The 20210-nt window shown below is 40.0% G+C and overlaps 2 protein-coding genes across 2 annotated transcripts in view; one reads left to right on the forward strand and one right to left on the reverse strand.

Annotated features, from left to right (window-relative positions):
* The window catches only part of PEX3 (peroxisomal biogenesis factor 3), a 19016-nt gene extending 11243 nt beyond the window's left edge, over nucleotides 1-7773 (reverse strand). The window contains exons 1-3 of the mRNA XM_082048868.1: nucleotides 7621-7773; nucleotides 2136-2267; nucleotides 659-740 (exon numbers count right to left, since the gene is read on the reverse strand). Coding sequence (XP_081904994.1) covers nucleotides 659-740; nucleotides 2136-2267; nucleotides 7621-7693 — 287 coding nt within the window. The 5' untranslated portion in view covers nucleotides 7694-7773. The remainder of the gene's footprint in view (nucleotides 1-658; nucleotides 741-2135; nucleotides 2268-7620) is intronic.
* On the forward strand, nucleotides 7729-19726 carry ADAT2 (adenosine deaminase tRNA specific 2). Its single transcript, XM_082048869.1, has 6 exons — nucleotides 7729-7873; nucleotides 8131-8235; nucleotides 15875-16025; nucleotides 16586-16692; nucleotides 18307-18379; nucleotides 18494-19726. The coding sequence occupies exons 1-6, from the start codon at nucleotides 7823-7825 to the stop codon at nucleotides 18532-18534; spliced, it is 528 nt and encodes a 175-aa protein (XP_081904995.1). The 5' UTR covers nucleotides 7729-7822; the 3' UTR covers nucleotides 18535-19726.
* The last annotated feature ends 484 nt before the right edge of the window (nucleotides 19727-20210 follow it).

Here is a 20210-nt window from a genome sequence, read left to right on the forward strand (position 1 = left end):
TGTTAAATGCCTATGTAACACTTTTACTCCATGCCAAATGCCAAGCATCTTATCCTGTTTTTAAGGTATGCTACTATGCACTTTCTGTATTTTAAAATATGCTATTTGTTCCTGCAGTCACAATGAAACTAAAAGTGTTTTCTGACAGGAAAGTGTTGCTCTTAATGTATGACATGACCCTATTCATTCTACATCAAAAAAGGAAAAAAAAAATTCTCATCGCTTACAGCCATTTACAATCTCATGTTAGATACTTTTCACTACTATTCACATCTGACATCGATGAGATTTTTACATTTTTACAAACACATCAACAACTCAGTCAAGATATTCTGTCCTGTTTAAGAGAGGACTAGATCCTCGAAGTACGTAATCTGCCTATCTAATAAGCACATCAACAAAACCCATGGTTCTCTTTGCAGCATCTGAAAGGAACTATCATTTCTTGTAATGTTTGAAAAATGCCAGCCATACCTATCAAAATACATCTAATATGACAAAATATTTATGCAGAGATTTCAAAATACTTTAAAACTAGTGACTCAATGGGACACAGAACCAAAATCCTGTGTGCTCTCTACATTATAAACATATAATTTGAAAACAACCTTGTGATCAGAACAAGCGATCTTTAACACAATTAACAAAACAGTCTTACCTATTTTTAAGAAGAGATGTGAGACTCTCAGAATTTAATTGATGCATTAAGGCATCCCTCAATGTTGGAAGCATTGACAGCACTGTTATCAAAAGAAAAAAAGAAAAAAATGTGTCAACATAAAAAAAAATCATCATCATAAACCTACCCACAGTTCTCACTCAATAACTGCTACACAATGTAAATCCCATTGCTCACCAGGTAAAGCTGAGAGGAGAAACAGAACAGGAAACCCTGGGAGTCCTCAGAAGTGCAATAACCTGTGTGCCTCTGTCAAGCTTGCTGCCCTGACATGGCTGTATCTCAAGGTGGGCTCTGGCTGCAGACGTACTCGCACCCTGTGTATCTGCATATAGATGCCCTCAAATCCCCAGAAGAAAATCTGGTGAAAATCTACACTGTTGCATTTCTCCAAATGAGAATAAAACGACCTGCGGTTTGGAGGTATTTTTCCCAACAAGAAAACCAGAGAAATGTACATTAAAAAAAAACCCAAACCAAAAACCTTAAGCTGATGGGGACAAAAATATTTTACAGTATTCAATGTCAAGTCTGCTGTTACACGATGGGAACAAGAAATGGAAAACAAGCATGCACAGAACATAATAAATACTAACAACAAAATATGAAAAATCTTGACAAGACTGCAACAAAGGGCAAAGAAGAACTTAGTCCTTGCAGTAGAATCAGTCACAGCACTACAAAATGGAAAAGACGACAATTAAATACCAGGGTATTCCATGTCAGGGTAAACACAATGTACAGAAAGCATTTGCAGCCACCCAAGAAGCCACTACAAATTCCAACAGAAGAAGAAAATGCTCCCCAGTTTGTTTCACAGGAATAATTCTGAATGGCCTATATTTACAAGAATGACAAGTATTTTGTTAAACTCTACCCTACCATCTCCTCTTTAAAAGTCCAAAGACCAGTGCTGTAATATAAACACTTACCCTTTTTGCTCCCCAGCTAGTCAGGTACCTTTTAACTGTTCAAATATAGGGAACTAACAGGCTGACATGTTTCTTATTTGTAAATTAAAATTACCCACCAAGTTCTCTGTGTAGCTTACCAACAACGTGCTATAAGAAGATAAACCTGCTGCAAATTCATTATTGTTTGAATCTGGGTGCTCTTTCACACCTCAATATCATGTACAGTTTACGGCAATATACAGAGTCTTGAAGTGAGAAAAAATTGTAACCTGCGTGTATATTTGTATGCATTAGAGAGATATTTTCAAATCAAAACATTATAGATACATTCAAACTAAAGGTTAAGATGAGCCCTAGAAATCCTTTCAATCCTCTGTTCTCCAGATTCTGGTTTTATTATGCAAGATGACTCTATGCACTAGTGTTTAGTTAAGATTTTTAATACACCTACATTTTCTATTCTTCTTCCAACCTGTCAATATGCACTATAAATTGCCAAATAATTCCACCGATCAAGAACAGTAGCTATTTCCTTATCTTACCTGTCATATTGCATGTCCTCTGATTACTTTCAAAATGATACTGCCTTCGGGCTTGGGCGATGTATTCAGCTGCCTCTCGTTCTTGGATTTCTCTGATTTTCTTCTGCCCATACTTTCCCAGTAAATAGACTCCTATAGAGACATTTTCATATTACAAGCTGCTTTAGAAACATGAGAAAGGCCCTTTCAGCCCCTTTCTTTGAATTTAAACCATAAGGGATGCATATTATTTTGGGGGGAATATGTGGGTCTTGAGTATTTTAATGCTGATAGACGAAGTAATACTCAGAAATAATGTTTTCAAAATTAATTAAAATGTCAAGGGTGATGACTTGAATCAGTAAAAGAAACTTCCCTGAGAAAAGATATCTTACCTTTCAAATAAGGCATATTTGGTACCACTACAATGTGAACAACTAGTACTGAAAAGACTGAAACAAATATTGGGAAGAGAAAAAATGTAGGGTAATAAAAACAAAGAACAAAGAAAATAAACTGAAATGTACAGACCTGGAGATGGATGAAAATTTACATTTTAAAAAATATATATTTCTAAAATTAGCAGAAGTTAGGGATAAAATTAAAGTCTTAAAAATTGCATAAAAGAAAAACGTTAACTCAATTTAACTCTTGGTATGGGACAGGAGGTCTGCAAAAAGTGGCAGCAGCAACATTTTACTCATGTCTAACTAGCTAAACTGTTGTATAGATGGAACTCCATACTGAATCTTTCCCATATGTTTGAAACAAAAACAGGAATTAGGAAAATTCATCAATAATGAGACTGACCAGAAGGTAATTTCTACGTAAATCTTTTTATGCCTTCAATAAATCGTGAACTATGCAAACAACTATAATCCCAACACTTCCAATTCAAACAGTTCAAAAATGGATGAGTGGTACAAACTAAGGACTACCTCAGCTGCTGCCAGAACCTTCAGGTACAAAACCCTCAGTAAGGATCTTTAACTATAATTCATACTGCTTTAAAACTGAGGTACAAAGTGAAATATTTTTACACTTGTATTGGCTGTCTGTGCTGCATTGGGCTGGGACAGTTAATTTTTGTCATAGTAGCTAACATGGGGCTGTGTTTTGGATTTGTGCTGAAAACAGTGTTGATAACACAGGGATGTTTTAGTTGTTGCCGAGGAGGGCTTGCACAGGTCAAGGCCTTTTCTGCTTCTCACACCACCCCACCAGCAAGTGGGCTGGGGGTGCACAGAAAGTTGGGAGGGGACAAAGCCAGGACAGCTGACCCCAACTGGCCAAAGGGATATCCCACACCATATGGCGTCACACTCAGCATATAAAACAAGGGAGGAGGTTGGCGGGGCAGCCACTACTCAGGGACTGGCTGGGCATTGCTTGGTTGGTGGTAAGCAGTTGTTTTCATTTGCATCCCTTATCTTCCTTGGGTTTTATTTTATTCTAATTTATTTTCCCTTTCTTCTGCTTCAATTTAATATTATTATTATTTCTTTTTTCTTAAGTTATGAAATGGTTTTATCTCAAGCCGTGAGTTTTCTCACTTCTATCTTTCTGATTCCTTCATCTCACCAGAGCAAGGGATGGAGTGGGTGGTGCTTAGCTGCCAGCAGAGGTTAAACCACAGCACTGTCCCACATCTGGGGTCTACAATCCATATACTTTGGAAGCAACACTTTGATTAATCTTCTAACAGTGAATTGAGATAAATATGCTCTAATTTGTCTGTGTAGCCCTCTTCGCCTGGAACATTGTATAGTCTCTTCCCACCTCTAAACACAAATAATGGAAGGAGCTTACAGAATCGGCAGGCTCTCACATATTCACGCCAGTGGCCTCAGATAGGATATTTCTCACATCACATAAGTTAAAGCTTACCTCTCCCTCAGCTCTCTCCTTTCTTCATAAGTAGAACAGAGAGATGAGCAGAAGGGTGAGTAACCAGAAGGCATTAAGTTTTCAGGAATCTCTTTACAACCCTATGTAAGCTTTACCCTCACAAGAAAAAAAAAAAAAAAAAAAAAAAGGAAATTTTTCAGTTTTAAGAATTTCATTATGTAGTTCATTATGTAGAAATTGGGCTGACACACAGAAGCCTGCACCCTTCTAGAGCAAACAGCTCCGTAAGTTGTGGTTTGTCCTTATGTACAAGGAAGCCATGCATCAACTGACATATAAATGCCCCATTATGGTTGAAAACCCTATTTAAAATAGAAAAGCACTAATGCCTTATTCCCTTGGCACCACTGAGTCCCACCAAAACCTATTTAACGCCTCCACACTCACAAACCAAGACACCTTTCCTTGCTAAACAGACAGATTTCTGAACTGTCTTTTCTGTAAGCCAAAGGTTGCAACAGATGAAATTGAGCAATAATGCATTCACTGCTGAAATCAGAACCACACGTTGCAGACACACCCTGGACTTGTTCTTCTACTGCAATGTGAGAACTTTAACACTGAATCATTTTGTAATATGCACTGAAATCTGCCTTGAACGCTGAGCACTGAGATAAAAACCACTTTAAGGTAAATCTAGCAATCCAACAAGAACAAGTGAACATCACATGGCCTTGCAGTTTTGTTATCTTATTTCCCTCTCTACTTTAAATATTTCTAGGGGCTTTGATCCCACAGCACTAGATTTCACTTCCTTGAAGAGATTTAGTATGCAATTTATACTGCTAGAAGAACAGACTTCTGAAGAAAGGGTTTGCACGTGATTTTTGCAAAGTTGAGGCCATCTCAACCCTTCTCTATGGTTAAGGGAAAATTACACCTATTCCAGTTGCTTTTCCCTCAATTTGAGGTCTTATTTTACAAGTTTTGTATCTTCATAAGCAGCAAATTTGTTGCAATGTTGGGATTGACGGAAATCACACTAAGCATGACAGGCACTTATAATGCACAAGGAACCCATCTCAGTTAGCAGAAGGAAGGCGACCAACCAACTCAGATTTTGGTGCAGTAATTCTTCAGTAACACAACGCTGAGGCAACATTGTATCACTAACAATGTAGACACTCTTCCGTACTGTCGAAAAAAATCATTAAATATTCACATTAATATCTGACCATGTGTGAGTTAAAGACTAAAAATCATTAAAACCTGTGATATCCCATTTTCCTTGTTATACCATCCTTCCCAGAAAATGCTCCTGCAGCTCTTAAAAAAAAAAAAAAAAATTAAACACACACTAGGGAGATGTAGATTTCAGTCACTGGTATTAAATGAGGAGATTTGGATGCTTTTCTTAAATCATTCAGCCACTTCCTAATATTCTGCCTTCAAGTAAAAGCAGCGACGTGAAGTTGCATTCTACTTTTCAACATTAGATAGTATTTTTTGGAGGAGAGTCCGTTGTTGATCTCAGGGTTCTGACTCATTGGTGGTGGCATTACCATAGCCCTTGGGCTTATTTTAAGGTCTGATCCATAACTAATATACAGAGGGCCAAAACACTTGCAATTCAGCTGCTGAAAAACTGTAATGCAGTGCTCTGCAGTAAATCACTCCATCTCCCAGGCTCCCTTAAAATATCATGGTGCAAGCTGCAGCTGGTGGCAGCTAATAATGTTCTCCTGCTTGTCGATGCCCTGATTTATTACGGAGTCTCAAATACAAAAAAGCAGTTATCTACAGAGTCCTCAAATACAACATGGCCTGAGGAAACAGGTACTCGATCCATGCTGCAGGTAACAATGGCACAGTTTAATATTTTCAGTCAGAAGTTGAAATGCTTGTTAGAAGAGGTGCATCTTGGGGTTTTTGGATTAGTCATACTTTAAATGACTTTATTTTAGTCCCTGATCATTTTTTTAAGTGTACTTCATTGAGTCAGTAGCATTTTAGTGAAAGTGACATTGAACTGTAAATAGCACCAATAATACGGAAAAAGCTGCAAATTCAGTAATATTAAGATGGTTTGCAGGCTGGCAGAGGGTTGTTTATACATGACTGATTTAGGATTTCAGGCCATAAAGACTACAAGCTCCCCATTATCTGCTTTCCCACTTGGACATTGATCCACATTTTCTAGCTAAAATTGGGACAACTTATGTTTTTACTATTCCCATTTCTCCACCCACCACTCTCACAAAGACAGCTGAAGGCAAGGGGGAACAGCTTGCAGGTTACAGCATGGTATACAAAAGCAAATCTGTTTACTTAACATGGTGGGCTGTAAGTGTGGTGGCTCAGAAACTGGTAAACATTACGTTATGCTGTATTTGCAGAGTCAGAAAACCTGCAGGTGAAGGCGTGAACTGGAGAAGTGGTCTGACAAGTACTTCAGTAACCATCGTCTAACCTCCTATCGTATAGTAATCAGCACTCGTTGGAAAAAACTTAGAAGGAAATCATGCTAAAAGGATGCAGAGGACACAACAACCAAGGCAAGTCATAGCTATATACCATTCACTTTCACAAGAGACTCACCTGAACATGAGGAAAAAAACATACTGCAAAAACTCTGCAGCCCTCAGAACGGTTAACTGTTCAGGCAAGTTCCAGTGGGTAAAAACAAATACAAACTTTCCTTAACATCTCTGTAATATTTAATTCTGAATCATTTGCATAAGATATAAGTAACATAAGTATTTTTGATGGCTGAGCATGCAAAGACATGGATGTACCTTTTGAGGAGTGTCTAATCTCCAGCTGCACAGATACACATTTTATTATTAAACACAAGAGATAAGTCCAAGGTGTTCTTACAAATCAAATTCTAAAAATAACTAAAAAAATAACTTTATAATAACTTCAAGGAAAGGAGGAGTCTACCAGACCATAACCACCCTACCGGTTAGACAACAGCCTTAAGGGAGAAAGAACGACTTGCGTAATTAATATAAGTCTTCGTCTCCAGAAAAGTTTTGTGTCTACGGCTGGTTTACATTTGACGATTCACCTCAATGCACAAGTCACTTTTAAAAGTACAGGCTTTCAGCCTCCGTTCTAAAAATAATACTAGAAACATCACCCGCACTTCACACGGTTAAATGTTTCAAAGCAACACCAACACCCGCCGCAAGCACACCCAGACAACTCGAGTCCCAGTGTTTACAGACTGACAGAGACGACGTGTAGATCTTCCCCGCTGCCTTTGAGGAAAACCCTGCTACCCCCCAGGCTGTCCCGAAGGCGGTGGGTGGGTGCAAGGCGAAGGGCCGCCCCACGCCCCTGCGGAGCTCCCAGCGCAACAAGCCCACGGCGCCGGCGGGACCGGGCCAAGGCCAACCGACCCCGGGGCATCGCCGGGCCGGTCACGCCAGCGGCCGGCGCTGGGCTCGCCCCGGGGCAAAGGAGCTTTTCTCCCGGCAGGGAACCCACCCTACCAGCAGGCGCTCGTCGGGCTCAGCGACCGAGCCTCAGCGCCGCCTCCGAGGGGGCCTGCCCTGCGGGAACCGGGAGCGCTTCAGCAGGAACGGAGAGGCCCCACGGCCGGCCCCGCGCCGACCCCTATGACCGCCCCTCAGCCCGGCTGCCGCGCACTCACCGCCGAGGAAGGTGCCGAGGACGAGGCATTTCTTCTTGTGCCGCTTGAGGAAACTCCACAGGGACCGCAGCATCCTGCGCGCCCAGCCCGGCCGCCCCTCGCCTCCCCGTGTCGGCGGAAGGGGCGGGGGCAACGGCCCCGCCCGCCGTACCTCGCCGCCCGGCCTCCCGGAAACACCGCCCGCGCTCCGCCGGTGCCGGCTATGGAGGAGGAGGCCGCGACCCTACACTGGATGGACCAGGCTTTTGACATGGTCAGTGCGGGCGGCGGGCAAGGCTCGGGGCGCTCCCGCCGCACCTCTCGGCCGTGAGGGCTGCGGGCGGCCGGGAGCCCCGGAGGAGGCCTGAGGGGAGCGGGGAGCCTCGGGGCGGACGGGCCGGGGCCTCCCTGGCGGCAGCGCTGAGGGGGCGAGAGGACTGGGCTTCGTTAACGCCTGGCTCGTGCCTTCCGCGAGTAACATTGTCCTGTGCCGTGCGTTTGTCTGTCCGCGCCTGTCCGTCTGTCCCGCAGGCCAAAGAGGCGCTGGAGTGCGGGGAGGTTCCTGTGGGCTGCCTGCTGGTGCACAACGGCCAGGCCATCGGGAGGGGCAGGAACGAGGTCAACGAGACCAAGAACGTGAGTGGGGCCGGGGCGGGGCGGTACGGGGACCGGCGGGGCCGCGCTTGGGCCGTCACCGCAGAAGGGCTTGAGGGAAGGATGGGCGGTTTTGGGGAAGTGCCACCTCGGCGCCCAGCTGCGGGCAGACAGCGGGAGGGTGCCAGGAGTAACGGGAGACAGCGGAGCGGGGAGGATCATAAAGTCATGGTGCGGACTGGAGACTCTGTCGTCCCCAGGAGGTGTTTGGGTTTCACACCTGCTCTCTGGAGGCCTTTAGAGTCACACGGGGGTTATGAGCGAGGGAAGAGTGAGATATTAAGCTGTGTCCAGAGGAGGGCTACGAAGTTGGTGAAGGGTTTGGAGGGGACGCTGTATGAGGAGTGGCTAAAGTCACTGGGTTTGTTCAGCCTGGAGAAGAGGAGAGTAAGGGGAGACCTCATCATGGTCTACAGCTTCTTCACAAGGGGAAGAGGAGCGGCAGGGTCTGAACTCTGCTCTTTAGTGACCAATAACAGAATCTGAGGGAATGGCAGGAAGATGTGCCAGGGGAGGTTTAGGTTGGACATTAGGAAAAGGTTCTTCCCCCAGAGGGTGGTGGAGCACTGGAACAGGCTCCCCAGGGAGGTGTCACGGCCCCAAGCCTGACACTGTACAAGGAGAGACTGGACCATGCCCTCAGACACATGGTGTGAACTGTGGCGTTGTCCTATGCAGGGACAGGAGTTGGACTTGATGATCCCTGTGGGTCCCGTCCACCTCAGGACTTTCTATGGTTCTGTAGGTGTGACCTGTGCAGCCTTTCTGTTTAAATTCTAGCAAACTAGTGTTTTCATGTTACGTGATACACTTACCTGAAAAACAATTAAATATAAATTGGAAATCCAGCTCTGTTGCTATTCTAGGAAAACTGCTGTACAAATAAAGTAATAAATGATAGCCTCATTTTGGAAGATCCAAGGGGAAGACAAGGAGTTGGGAAGTTGTGTAGAGTTATAGAATCTGTATGGTAACAAAAATCTCATGTCTAGTTTACATAAATTCTTCAATTGACAAAATTTTCTTTCTAAAATGATATTGCCTGTAAACTTTAGACCTCATGCTTGCAATTCTACCCATCAAATTAGACCTTACACATGCTGTGAGACCCATTGAAACCTACAGATATTTTATACAGTTGGAAGTTTTGTAGAAATGACTCTGATTGCAGAATCTGGCTGTAATTTATATTAGATGTCTCAAATCTGAAAATACAATAAAAGGTAAAAATGAGGTTTTTTAAGATCAAAAATGTAACAGTAAAGATGAATCATTATGCTAATTAGTGCTACAGGACAATCCATAATTCATGATGATACTTCCAATATAACTCAAGAAAGCCAGATGACAGAGAAGCAAGGTGTTTCAAGTTAAATCAGTGTAAGCACTGTGGGGAAGCAGACACTTCTTGGGAAAATTGTGCCAGAGATATTAAACTTGTGTAAAAATCCCATGTTATTAAACAGGCAGAACGTAAACAATGAGACAACAAAATCAGAATCAACTTAAAATAATAACTTTTAAATTATTAGGGAAGCTTTTGGACTTCTTTGGTGTTAACATCAGGATTGTCTGAAGGTACATGCTTCAATCCAAGTAGTCAGATTTTAAAAAATCGCTGTGCTTTGGAAACAGTAAACTCTTACTATCTTTGAAAGTGTTTTTTCAATTTCTATTTAGCTCAAGTTCAGTTATTTTGTGGTTTAATTTTCATAAATGCTTATATTATAGTGACTGGAAATGCTGGGTACTTGGTGCTTCTAAATTTTATGTCAGATAACTTAATTGCTCCATATAGTCTAAAAGAAAACATGAACTTGAAAGGGGCACTTGCTGGGAAATGTGAATTCAGGAAATTGTTTTCAGTTTTCTCCTAATGATTTCTGGCATTATTTAGGAGCAATCTTGGGGGAAAAAAAACCTCTTCAACCATTGCAGCAGTTCCAGCAGACATCATAAATTTGCCAAGCTTCATTTTAAAAGTAATTTCTTGTCCCAGCTCATATTGGAGGACTTCTCCAGAACATCATTCCTCAGAGGGCTAGAAAACATCTGATTTCCCGTTCTAAACTTTTTATAGTCTGTTTCTATCTCGGTTCTTATACCAGCATCGTCCTTTTTTTTGTTTGTTTTTTTACATACCTTGGAGATAACTTTATATAACTTTGTATAAAATAATACTCCCTTTTGCCTCTTGTTTTTCCCTGTTTTCCCCAAGCCAACCGTTTAATCTCCTCTCAGAAGACAGGCTTGCTTTCTGTGTTCATTCTAATAATTCTCCATTCCAGCTTTGATTCATCTCTCTTGGATTCACTTAACCAGAACCATATGCTTTATTCCAGATGGACTTTCTCCTGTGCCTTGTTCGATAGCAATAATACTTCCTATTCTCCCTGGAAGTAAGTCCACCCATCATTTCTGGAGCTTCCTTGGTCTTTCATGCTGTTTTGTTATTCTTCATTTGTTGTTTTGATTTTTTTTACTCCGATCTGTAAGGCCATCCACCTCTTCAGTGATGCTCATCATATGAAAGGCATCACATTGTCAGCTATTTTCTGTTGGTGTTTCTCCAGTTAATGCCAATGTCATAACTGAAGATATTTAAGCAAAATGATCTTTGAGCGTCTTTGGCAACTTCTCTTTTTTGCTTGCTTACTTTATATTGCTTGTGCTGTGTGGTTTTCCCCAGACTGACAGTAATTTCACATGTTATGTTGAGCTGTGCTGGATGCATTGTAGAAGTTCAGGGAGATGAAATTGGTGTTTCTCTTGCCTAGAAGAAAAAAAATGTTAAAGAAAGTTACTAGGTTAATTTAATGTCGACTGTCTTATGTAAATCCACACTGTATTTTGTTTCCTTTTTCTTTTATAGACTAGTCCTTATATTACCTTCAAAGTTTGTTTTGTTGCCTGTTTTGCTGTTGAGACTATCCTGATCTATAGATGTGAGGATTGTGTGTCCTTCCTATTATGGTGACTCTTTGCTCTGACAGGTTTAAGTCCTATGATACTCTCCCTTGATGTATTAAAAGCATTGCTATGAGATCGGCAGCCTCATGCATGAGTTCTTTAGTCTTTTTCTGATGGAGATAATATATCAACTTGTTTTTTTGCCCCTCATCCCTCTTCTGTGCCTTAGGCAATTTCATTATTTTAATGTCCTAATTCTATATCTCATACACTGTAATTTCTGCTTTCATCCTCTCATTCTGTCCCTTGACCACATTCTCCACGTTATTTTTATTGAAAAGGCAAAATGTTAATTTTGTTTAGGAGTAGCACTGTAATTATACTTAAGCCTCATCTCAAGGTCACTATAGCAGTTCTAATTCCTTTTTCACATGTTTTATCTCAAGACATTTTCACTTTTTATGCAACTTGTTTTGCATGTTTGAGGTTTGGCAATTCTTCCTTCAGCCTTTGCTTTCTGACCTCCTAAATGTAATGTTATAATATATTGGCTTTTTTCACTCCCTGAAAACTTTATTCCCACTTTTATGAAGTTATCAGTTATACAGTTAGATCTGCAGTCTGTCCCTACAATTCTGCCCTTGCTCAGGAACCAATTTGCCACTAGGCTTTGCATGAAATAAATTCCATCTTCACCTTAAGTAACTCCCTGCATCTTCTGATCTAACTGACTGGAATTGGGAGCAGGTACTGTCTTCTTTGTACCTTCTTTCATTCTGTTCCTCAACTGCTCATTTTGGCAAAAAGATTTAACTGCAGAAAGCTCTCAGATTTCTTCAGCCTGTCTCCTGTCACCATGCAGACTTTGTTTCTGCCCTGCACCTCCATAACTGAACACATTCATGTCAGAGATGCTGCCGCTCCCTGTATGGGAGTTATTTGCAAGATTATTCGTCATCATCACATTCTTCTGGAATATGTTGGTATTGGAAGAGGGTAGTTTATATACAGCTGTATTTATTTTAATTTTTTAGGAGCACGGCTGCAGCATCAGCCTGTCAGAATAGTTAGGCATGTCATTACTTGCATTCACTGGGCAATAGTGCAACAACAGTCCATGTGAGACACTCGTTTTCAACAGCCTGGCGATATGTTCACAAGCTTGTGCTGGTACTGTGTTCCCTCTGGCATCTCCTACACTTGCTTGCTCACCGTTTTGCCTCAGACCAACCTGAAAATTTTCATCCTTATAGCATATGTGACCTTTCCCAACCTTTGCTTTGTTTTGGGTTTTTTTTTCACATCTTTGTTCCTATTTGTGATGCAGTCATTTGCTTCCCACTAAAATGCTCTCTGTCTTAGGTCCTTTGCTGATACATGCAGAATTCTTCCTCTGTGTTGTCTCCTGTTGGGTCAATTGTAGCACATCTTTGCCCAAATCATCATGCAAATACAGTACACAATAATTGAAAATGAAGTATTGTTTACATTCTTAAATTGCTAATGAAGCTACAAGTTAATATAGAACTTTGAGCTTTCGCCCCCTTCACTCTCCCTTGTTAATTCTTGTCTAAGATTTAGAAAGCAGGCTTTTCAGAGAAGTGATGATATCTTCATTTGCCTATAAAACATTTGCCACAGTTTGGGGCACTATTTTAAGGCTTTGTCAAGGCTTTTTTCCCACTGACATCAGCTTCAAATAATTTCTTCTTGGAACACCATTTGCTACTCTCCAATAATTCTCTTTTTACCTTGCTACTCTTACCTGCTTTTGTTTTCTTTGCTTTAAATTGTGAGGCTGCACAAGTTAAAAAAACGTAGATGCTTATAGAAGCTTTTGAATTGAGTCAGTGATGCAAAATGAAAGTCGTCTTTTTTGTATGTTATTTTACACACAGCAAATAAGTAAAAATACCACCTCATCATAGCTTAATACAATACAAAGTCTTAAGACAGACCTAGAAAGTCAGTTTTTCCCCCGTATCTTGTCTTTAAGAGGGACCTTTAGCAGATGCTTAAGGAAGGAGCTTGAGAAACAAGAAGAGAATAGCATAACCCTTCGCCTTGCATTTAATTTCCACTTCTAAAAGTGAATAGCGCAGGCACTTCCAGAGCCCAAGAATGCATGTGGACCATTGTTTCTGATAGCTGTCTGTGCACATATCCTCCATGAATTTGTCTAAACCTTTTTTGAACTCATTTACGTTTTTGGCTTCCATAGCATCCTGTGGCAATGAGTTCCACAATTTAATTATTTGCTTTGTGACAGAGTACTTCCTTTTGTTTGTTTTAAATCTGCTGCCTGATAATTTCATTGGATGCCTGCTTCTTATGAGAAACAATACATCACAATTTACTGTTTGCTTTTCTGCATTCTTGATTTTTAGAAAACTCTACCGTAGCCATCTTTACTGGGAAAACTAATGACTGTATCTAGCATGTTAAGAGCTGTAGTCTAGTTAGTCTTTGTATGCAGGCAGTTCTGTAACTTGGATAATCCTTTCTCACCCTGTGGTGGATTTGTCCTGTTGTTCCCGTGTCTTCATGACCAAACCCATATGTATTACTTAAGATGTGGATGCATTGGGATCTAGTAATATTCTGTATTAGGTGTAATCTCTTTTGTGTAGCTGTCTTCTATGACTGCAGAAGCTGGTATGACTTAGAGCAGCTTCATGGCTTTTCTTAATTTTTTCTCTTAGGATCAGCAGATACCTAAAAGCTACTTGATGTACTTAGTATAAAGCAGTGTCATAGGTTAGAGGCATGTTTTCCTCCAGTAATGAAGGCTTCTTGCTTATATGTTTTCAATTTCTGCTTAGGAGTCGAAAAAACAGTTTGGTATTCATGTCTCTTCTGATCTGAGGGGCACAAAACTAGAATAGCCACAGCTTACATTTCTTAATTATGGTAGCTGTAGTAGTTCTGAGGCATTGTTCTGCTACCGGGCATTGTGCTTTGTGGCTCCATAAGGTGTGTGCGCTGACACTTCACCTGTGTGATCTCATTTATTCAACCAGGCAACATTTCACTAGTAGGTCTGGAGGACTCGTGTCCACATACTGATTTGGACCCATGTTTTTATTCCATGGGTTCACTGCTATCTTAGTTCAGATTGCAAATGCACTCATGGACTAAATTTCTTCATTGTGTCTGCTAACCATGGTTTGGTTTGCGTCTCAGAGATGGCAAACTGTATTCCTCTCAGATGAAGCTATAGTGAAGTGATGCACTTGGGGACCATACTGAACGCACACTGGCTGCTGCCTGGAATATACTGTCCTTGGGACTAAACTGGAGCTAGGCCGGTGTGAACTCCCCTGAATTGGTGTTGAGTCCTCAGCATTGTTTTGCTCTACAAATACACTCCTCTGGCACTGCACTATTTACTAATGTAGGCATCAGCAATGTAGATCTGTGCAGGAGTTTTAAAATATTTTTAAACAGTATTAAACTTATCACTAACTTATTTATTCATGAGTCCTTTGCCACATGGAGCATCTCACAGGTTTCACCACAGATCTTCACAGTGCTAAACATTAACCCAAGTTTGTCTCTTGAGAGGAAGCTCTCTGAGGTCACACAAAGATATATGTAGCAGAGGTAGAAGTATAATTTGGATTGATGAAGTCTTAGGCTAATGCCCATGTCAAAACCATCCTTTTTTCAGAATAAATTAAAAAGAAGGAAAGTACTAACAGCCTTAATTCAAATTAGCATGAGGCTTTGTAACTGTAGAGTCCTTTTATAACTAGTAATTTCTGTTATTTTTGCTGTGACATTTGACTGGCAAAACACACCGCTGCGGACATTTCAGAGCGGGACTGGCACATTCTTCTGTTCAGGTTTTTGTGCCATACCTATTGCTGTGACCTCTGAGATATTAATCGTTCAGTCAACTTGGATTAAAAAAAAAAAATCAATATTCTTCTGTCTTTTTGTAATCAGGCATATGCTGCAATCCCTGCCTATTACTTGAGGGACTTACTGTACATGTATGTATTCCCAGGCACCGTTAAACCTGATGCAGACTGTGTCTACACTGCAGGCCAACCGGTTCCAGACCTGTACTGAAATTATTGTGTATTCACAGCATGTTTATTCTGTGCAGGCACAGTAACATTGACAGAGGGAGAAAAAGGTACCAGCCAGGAGCAGCTGCTTAGTATTTCCAGAGAGAGTAACCCAGCGTGCATTCTTGCTCTTGGAAGCACAGTGGGCTAGATCAGTTGTTCTAGTGGGCTGTTGTGTGTCCCTTAACTCTCAAGTAGAGCTTTCATGTCTTGCCTTACTATGCTGGTATGACAGAGAACTTCTGAGCAGAGTCCTCTGCCTGGGGACAGGTAGAAGAAAAAACTGTTTTGCGCTTGTGGATCTTGTCTGTGCCACATGTGAGACTGAGGTTGAATATTCTCTTTCCTGGGCTGGGTATTTATTCTGCTTTTTGGGCTGTCTGAATTTTCTCCTGCAACTTGAACCAGCAAAGAAGTGTACTAAAAAGAGACTCCTCTAGAAAGCATTACGTTACTTCCTTAACGGGAGTGAAAATAATTGCATTATTAATAAATCAGATGTTGGGCAAATTGTGCCTTTGACTTGAAAGAGTGATTTTATGACACTGCATTTTATTTCATTTTTAGCCGTATAAGTGAGAAGCTTATATCTCTAAATCACTGCAAACTTTAAGAAAATGTTTGTTTTTATCTCCTAGGCTACTCGACATGCAGAAATGGTCGCAATTGATCGAGTCCTTGACTGGTGCAAGCAACACAACAGGGATTATACAGAAGTGTTTCCACAGACAGTATTGTATGTAACTGTAGAGCCTTGTATCATGTGTGCAGCTGCTGTGCGCTTGATGAGTATCCTTTCATGCTTACTCGTGCTGGGAAACCAGATGTTGAAATGTTACTCTTTTGGCAGTAAGCCCGCAGAGAAGGGCTTGACACTGTCAGGCAAAGCCAAGAGGGGTACCACATTAAGGTTTGAGAGCCTGCACCCACCTCCATTTACTGCATGGACTCAAGAATGAAAGAGAAATGGTGCAGTTATGACAAGGAACAATTTCCCTTGGGGATGTAAAAATACATTTTAGAGATATCTGTTCTTATGTAAAATGATCTAATCTCAGTCAACTGTTCAGTTTTGAATGTTATAACAATCGGTAGACCAGGGCTTTGTATGCTTCTGCTTTGGGATTCAGGCTTCTCTTTTTTGAGGAAGGCTGAATGTGCATCTTCAGCAATACATCTTACATTACTCAGAAGTAACTTGTGATTTTATGAGAGAGGAATTGTAGTGCAAACTAATTTAGTTTGAAAAGTACAAGCACGTTTTAGTGAAATTTAATGACTACTTAAATCAGACTGTTTTACTTCCTGCTTGCTTTTCACTTTAACTTAATACCTTAACTTATTCACATAAATTCCACGGGTTGTATATGGCTGTCGAAATGAGCGATTTGGAGGCTGTGGCTCAGTTTTGAGCATCTCATCTGATGACATGGTAGACACAGGAGAACCATTTGAAGTAAGCTATAAAATGTTTTCCTTTGTTTTTCAGCTAGGATGCTGTGCCTCGCTTTATTACCATGCTTTAAGAACGTTATGCATCCGTTTAAGAGAACTCAGATGAAAGATGATCAGAAGTCAAGTAAACTTAAATTTTTTACATTATTTTCTTTTAAAGTCAAATCCTTCAATTAAAGGAAATTGAGGAAAAGCCTGGTGACAGTCTTAAAATAGCTAAAAGGATGCATCATGGAGGAAAGGAGAGAAATATTACAAGTATGTAATCAATAAAGATCAAGCAACAGCAACTTAGTAAGTTACTGGTTTTAGCTGAGACACTGGAAATAATTGTATTTTTTCTCTCAGTCTGTCCGCACACGAGGTAAAATGCATCAGCTTATATCTGCTTCATGTAATTCAAATCCCGAAATAAATATGGATTGCAAAAGTAACAGTGGAGATTTAGTTAAGATACTGGGAAACTTTCTGAACAGTAAGGATACTGAAGGACTGGAACAGTGTCTGGGGAGAATGAGGCATCTTTGTTATTTAAGAAAGGCTAGACAGGCATTCAGAGAAGGTACAGTATACATAAATTTAGCAATTCTACAGCATTATACTAGTATATCTATACACACATATAGAGAGTAGTTATAGTATTATGTTTATTACATTATATGCATTTGTAGATGATCCTGCCTTTATACAAAGATACTGACTAGGGTTCCAGGAGTTCTTTTCCACTCTTAACATTTATGGTGTAATGAATGTAAAAAACAAGTAATCTATTTCAGCATTGTAAATAAGCACTGAAGGCTCAAGGCTTGGAAAGAATTTCAGTCAGGATGTTGATATTGTTTGTCAGTCCAATGTAAACATATTAAGCATCTTTCTGTCAGGGTGTTTGTGAGACTAACATCTGAATTAATTAATATAATCATTACTGGAAGAGTGTTGATTTGCTAATATTGACACACAGTATTTAATTCTTCCGTGTGTTCAGAAGAAAGAAGGGAAAAGATTCTTGCTACTACAAATCCTTCCTTTGTTTCTGTAGGCAACTGCAGTGGGATGTATAGGTGTAATTTGTTATTTTCTAGTGTGGGTGGAGATTCATTTAGTGTTAGTGACATTTAAACACTTTATCATTAATGTTCATACCCTGGAAAAATATTTTGGAAGGACCAACAAGGCCTGAGAGGTGACTGTTAGGAATAAAGAATAGGTGTGTTGGATATATGTTTTCTGGTAGGAATCTTATCTACAAATACGTAGGTGTATGTCTCTTACATTTCCAAGTGCTTGAAGAATAATGAAGTTGGAAACACATTAATAAGAAAGGAATTGGAGATTGCATTAAAATTTTATGCAAGTTACTAAGAAAATTTGTTCTGCCTAACTTTAAGTTATTAGGGAAATTATTTACTCAGCCTCAACATACTATTTTTCAAACATATTAGGTGTTCAGCTTGAAAAGGAGTTTTTTTGACGCCCAAATAGTTAAAGGTACAGGTTAAATTAGTGGAATAGACAGTACAGTTGTTTACAACTATTCTGTACTTAAGGCATTATTGTGAAGCAGAGAATATGTTATTCTCAGATTCACTCATGAACATCATTCTCATTTGAACAGTGTGTTTCTGGCTATCGTGCCAAAGAAGCAGTGGAAATGTTAAAAGCTTTCTACAGACAAGAAAATCCCAATGGTAGGTTTCACATTAATGGATCCATTTTGATCCCAACCTCATGCAAAAGAATGCTGGCACTGGTATTACTGTATTTCACTTCTGATGTTTTTTCTCCCTTTTTCTTTTTGGCAGCACCAAAATCAAAAGTACGGAAGAAGGACCATCGTAATTAGCCCTATACTGTTGGGAGACAAACTTAACAAAAAATGATAGGTGAAGGTTTCTTCAGCATCCTTCTTTTTTAAAATGTACAGTCCAATTAAACTGTCTTCATGTTCTGTAGAGAGTTTTTACTAATAGGACACTTACTACCCATTCCTGCGTTTCTATGTATGTGATTTCTTGTTATCATACATGACCAAGCAGAAGAATAAGGGGCTGTTTTTAGAAAAAGGAAAATTTAGGATTCAAGTTCAGTTGTTTACAGACAGAGGGATCCATTAAAACGATGCCATTCTGTCCAGCACATTATAAGTATTTTCTTCTGTCTGTGGAGAAGCATCTTGCTTTTCAATAGTAGCTGTTTGCCTAGGCAAATCCAAGTAAATGTCTTGGAAGATTACATTTGTAACACCTTCACACTCCTTGTGTGTATTTTTAATCAAAAGGCACATAAGGAATTGTACAGTCCTTGAAGATTTGAGATAAAAACATTTTAATGGATCTTCATTATTTTTTACACCCCCTTTAGCATAAGCCAAATTTTCAAACCTAACTTCTGAAAGTCACGTACCTGTGTAGACAGGTGTGTTTGCAGAATCACGTCTCAGTTTGTGTATCCTGTTGCTAATAAGCATAAGCAAGTATCGGTTGGCTGCACAGCATCTTTATACCCAGTTGTGAAGAAACTCTCCACAACTCTTTTAGACTTTCTGCTCCTCTTGTGAATATTAGCATAAGAAATGCTTTATCATTAAGAATCCATTAGGAAGTTGAAGTTGTTGTCGGCTACTAAATTATAACAACTGAGAGGGGCAGATACCTGTGAAAACCAAGCAATGAAATTAGTAACAGTATGAATATCCTTGAGATGTTTATTTTCTTGTAGCGTGGCTTGGCTTTGTTATTTCCATGCACTGTGCTTGCCCATGCAGTAATTTATAATCCAGAAGAGGGCCTTACAGTTCCACTAATGAATTAAGAATACAAGTACAGTTCAGTCTGTATTATATACCTCTTAGTGGATACTTATCTTAAGCATGAAACTGTTTGCTGTTTATTCAGCTGATGCTCAGAAATGTGAGAAATTACTTAGCTTTTTTTATGTAAAAGAGGGGTTAGAATTTTATTACTATAAAAACTGAATATGATTGAATCTTTTAGATGACTCAAATAAATACTTTACAAAGTGTTTTTAAAAGAGCATTACTTTGTCACCATTGCTTCTAATAGCTTAGAATTTGTATTGTGTGTGTTTACTTATTGTTTACAAATGAATGTGAGAAAGAAGTATTTTTACCACAATAGCTGTTTTCAGAGTTTAGAAATAGTATTCCTTCCACTGGTGCCTGTGACCTGTCCTATTCTCCTGACTGTTACAGCACTCTTGAGTCTTTTCCTTCCCATAAGCAAGAGCAGTTGTGACCCTGTTCGTAGATGTCATCAGCTTCAGAACCATGAGGGCTCCTGAACCAGACAGCTAAGCTGGAAAAGCTGTTTAAGAAAAGACTGTTTCTAATGATGGCGATGGCTTTATAAGGCAAGGAATGGTCAGACCTGTGGTTGTGGCATTTGGCTGGTGATACAAAATAGCTATTTGTCTGTGCAGATCCATACATTCAGTTCTCAACTGGACCATAATTTTCTTATACCTTGAAGAAGTCACTGAAGTCCAAATTAAAGGAAGACA

This window comes from Streptopelia decaocto (genome assembly GCF_964273445.1).
Source record: "Streptopelia decaocto genome assembly, chromosome: 3".
Classification (NCBI taxonomy): Eukaryota; Metazoa; Chordata; class Aves; order Columbiformes; family Columbidae; genus Streptopelia; species Streptopelia decaocto.